The following is a 3,151-nucleotide window of genomic DNA, read 5'->3' on the forward strand; positions in this document are numbered from 1 at the left end:
CTTTCCGCCGCGCCCTCAAGACATGGCTTTTCCAGCAAGCGGGCCTGGCCTAGAGAGGATTTTAAATCGGGTTTATTTTAAGGAAATTTTAAACAGGAAATCACAACGTTAAATATTTGGCTTTTAATTGGTTTTATTTGGTGGGGATTGTGGGTATGTTTTTGTTTTTAAATAGGTTGTGAGCCGCCCTGAGTCCCGTCGGGAGAAGGGCGGGATATAAATCAAAATAATAAAATAAATAAATAAAATAAATAAATGACCTCCAAGGTCCCTTCCAACTTTATTATTATTATTATTATTATTATTATTATTATTATTATTATTATTATTATTATTATTATTATTATTATCATCATCATCATCATCATCATCATCATCATCATCATCATCATCATCATCATCATTATTATTATTATTATTATTATTATTATTATTATTATTATTATTATTATTATTATTATTATTAAGCGGAGGACAGTGGGTTAAAACTCACCCAAAGTTACCCAGTCAGCTTTCATGCCTAAGGCAGGACTGGAAATCAGTGTCTCCTGGCTTCTAGGCAGCACCTTTTCCATTGGAACTGCTCTCCTCTGTTCCTCAGTCTATCATAACATGCAAACAGCTTTTGCTTAAAGCACTGCCTGCTATATTGTTGGCCTTCTGTTTTCACTACTGGTGGGGACTTTTAAATGAAATACAGGAATGGCAGGCAAGCGGTCAAGAAGCCTTTCATAGGTGACTTTCATTTTCCCTTTCAAAGCTTCCTCCGATGGCAATCTCTCAGATTTTTTTTTAAAAAAAAACTTCCAGGCAAATTCATATAATGAAAAACACCGGAGGTGATGGGTTTTCTTTTTTCTCTGTAAAGTATAGGCTACTTACTTCTCCTTTCTGCCCAGGAGGTCCGACATGGCCCTTAGAAAAGAAAAAAGAAATTGGAATAAAGTTATTTGTTTCAATCCCGTGCAGGAAACTGAAATGAAACTGGAGAACCCGGATTGCTTTTCACTGCAGCTCACAAATACGCCATCCAAATTTATCATCGGAACAACTTACTTGGGGATGAGGTAGAATTAAAGAATGCTAGAGTTGGAAGGACCATGAGTTTCGACCTTTGTACGGTGTGGGAATACAACTACCGGTATGCATTTCCATCACTGTGGGTGAATGTGACAGGGGTCTTCCCTAGAATAAACTTCATCATGCTGATTCAGTTCTGTATCATATTTTCAGTTCTGAGGTCATCTGTGCCAGGGGTTGCAGACTTGTGCAGGAATTAGTTAAAAATAAAATTAAAAAGATCCCAGGACCGCCTCAATCAAGAGGCAAAGCTCTAGTGCAGTGTTACTTAATTTTGGCAACTTTAAGATGTGTGGACTTCAACTCCCAGAATTCCACAGCCAGACTTTCATGCCTAGGCGGGACTAGAACTCCCTGTCTCCTAGTGACTGGCCCAAACTCACGCAACCAGCTTTTGTGCCCAAGACTGCACCAGAACTCATGGTCTCCTGGTGATTGGCCCAAAGTCACCCAGCCAGCTTTTCTTACATACCAGTTCTCCTTTACTTCCAGGTAGCCCATCTGCTCCAGCAATGCCCTGCAGATGAAAATAGGAAGAATGCATTTATCAAAGAGAAAACAAGATTTTAGAATCACTACAGTTGTTTGGCTAACAAAGATTGATGTTTATCCCCCTTCTGAATCAACATTGGGTCACTTACCTGCATATGCTGTGCAATGTTCTTGGCAACATGAGGTCTACCTTCATCTTCTTCTGAGATGTTTCTCAACTCACTCTTCCTCTCAGCTCACTAACCCTACATTCCTGGCATTTCCTAGTAGATCTCCCACCCAAATATTAACCCCAAGCCTGCTTAGCTTGAAACCCAGATCAGATCAGTCAAACACTGTCATCCACTGAAGACTTCTTTCTCTAACTAACAGTAACATTTGCAGCACCAACATTATTAGCAATGATAACAATATGGAAATAGAACGACTGTGGCAAAAGAAAGCAAAGGTAGTACCAATAGTCATAGGTGCAATCCCAAAACATCTGGAGCAACACTTAAACAACACTGGCATCGACAAATTCACCATCGGTCAGTTGCAAAAGGCAGCTTTACTTGGAACAGCTGCCATCCTGCATGGGTACTTCTAACACCATAAAACAGGGGTCTTCAAACTTGGCAACTTTAAGATTTGTGGACTTCAACTCCCAGAATTCCTCAGCCAGCTAGGGCTGGCTGAGGAATTCTGGGAGTTGAAGTCCACAAGTCTTAAAGTTGCCAAGTTTGAAGACCCTTCCCATAAAACAGCCACACCTGCCCATCCCAGGAAGGACTCACTAGGCCAGTGGTGGCGAACCTATGGCACGCGTGCCAGAGTCGGCACTCGGAGCCCTCTCTGTGGGCACGCGCACCATGCCCCAGAGATCGCAACCATCCCTCTTCAACCAGCCGCCCACTAACTCGCCGAGGTCCCACGTGGCCGGATGCATCCCAGCACAGCTGGTTTCCCTCCCTCCCGTCCCATCCCTCCTGGCCTCGCATGCTCTCCTTTTCCAGGGCACAACCCACTGCATCACCTCCTCAGCTGTCGACCGTCCGTCCAGCTCAGAGGCAGCTTCTCTGAACTGCTGGCGGTGGGCTGCAGAGCCCCAGAGTGCACCGGTCGAGGGGTCGGCAGGCTGTGGCTGGTGACGGACACTGTCAGCCCCGATGCGCTCGCTGGCCTCTGTGTGCGGGAACCAATGGTGTCAGGCAGCAGCCGCCCTGGCCCCTGCCTCACATTGCCCTGCAACAATGGCACCCCTGCCTCACCTCGCCTCACCCTGCAGGACAAGCCTCTTGCCTACCACCTCACCTGCCCGAGACCCTCTGGATCTCCCCCAACCCTGCCTGGTCCCCACAGGCATCCCTCCCCACGAGCAACATCAAGGTGACCATGCCCACCTTGGCCACACCCACCCATTCTGCCATGACCACCACAGCCATGCCCACCCAGTGGGCCACGCCCACCTGGCACCTGGCGATAAATAAGTGGGTTTTGGGTTGCAGTTTGGGCACTCGGTCTCTAAAAGGTTCGCCATCACTGCACTAGACAGACAAAAAATGCCAAATAAAGTCTGAACATCTGGCTGACTGTATGA

At 45.9% G+C, this 3,151-nt stretch overlaps 1 protein-coding gene across 1 annotated transcript in view; it reads right to left on the reverse strand.

Moving 5' to 3' along the window:
- LOC107296104 (collagen alpha-3(IX) chain) overlaps window positions 1–3,151 on the reverse strand; it is a 20,851-nt gene that overhangs the window by 10,183 nt on the left and 7,517 nt on the right. The window contains exons 5-6 of the mRNA XM_015825448.1: window positions 1,553–1,597; window positions 883–915 (exon numbers count right to left, since the gene is read on the reverse strand). Coding sequence (XP_015680934.1) covers window positions 883–915; window positions 1,553–1,597 — 78 coding nt within the window. The remainder of the gene's footprint in view (window positions 1–882; window positions 916–1,552; window positions 1,598–3,151) is intronic.

Source organism: Protobothrops mucrosquamatus, unplaced genomic scaffold (assembly GCF_001527695.2).
Source record: "Protobothrops mucrosquamatus isolate PMUCROS unplaced genomic scaffold, P.Mucros_1.0 scaffold2642, whole genome shotgun sequence".
NCBI classification, from domain to species: Eukaryota; Metazoa; Chordata; class Lepidosauria; order Squamata; family Viperidae; genus Protobothrops; species Protobothrops mucrosquamatus.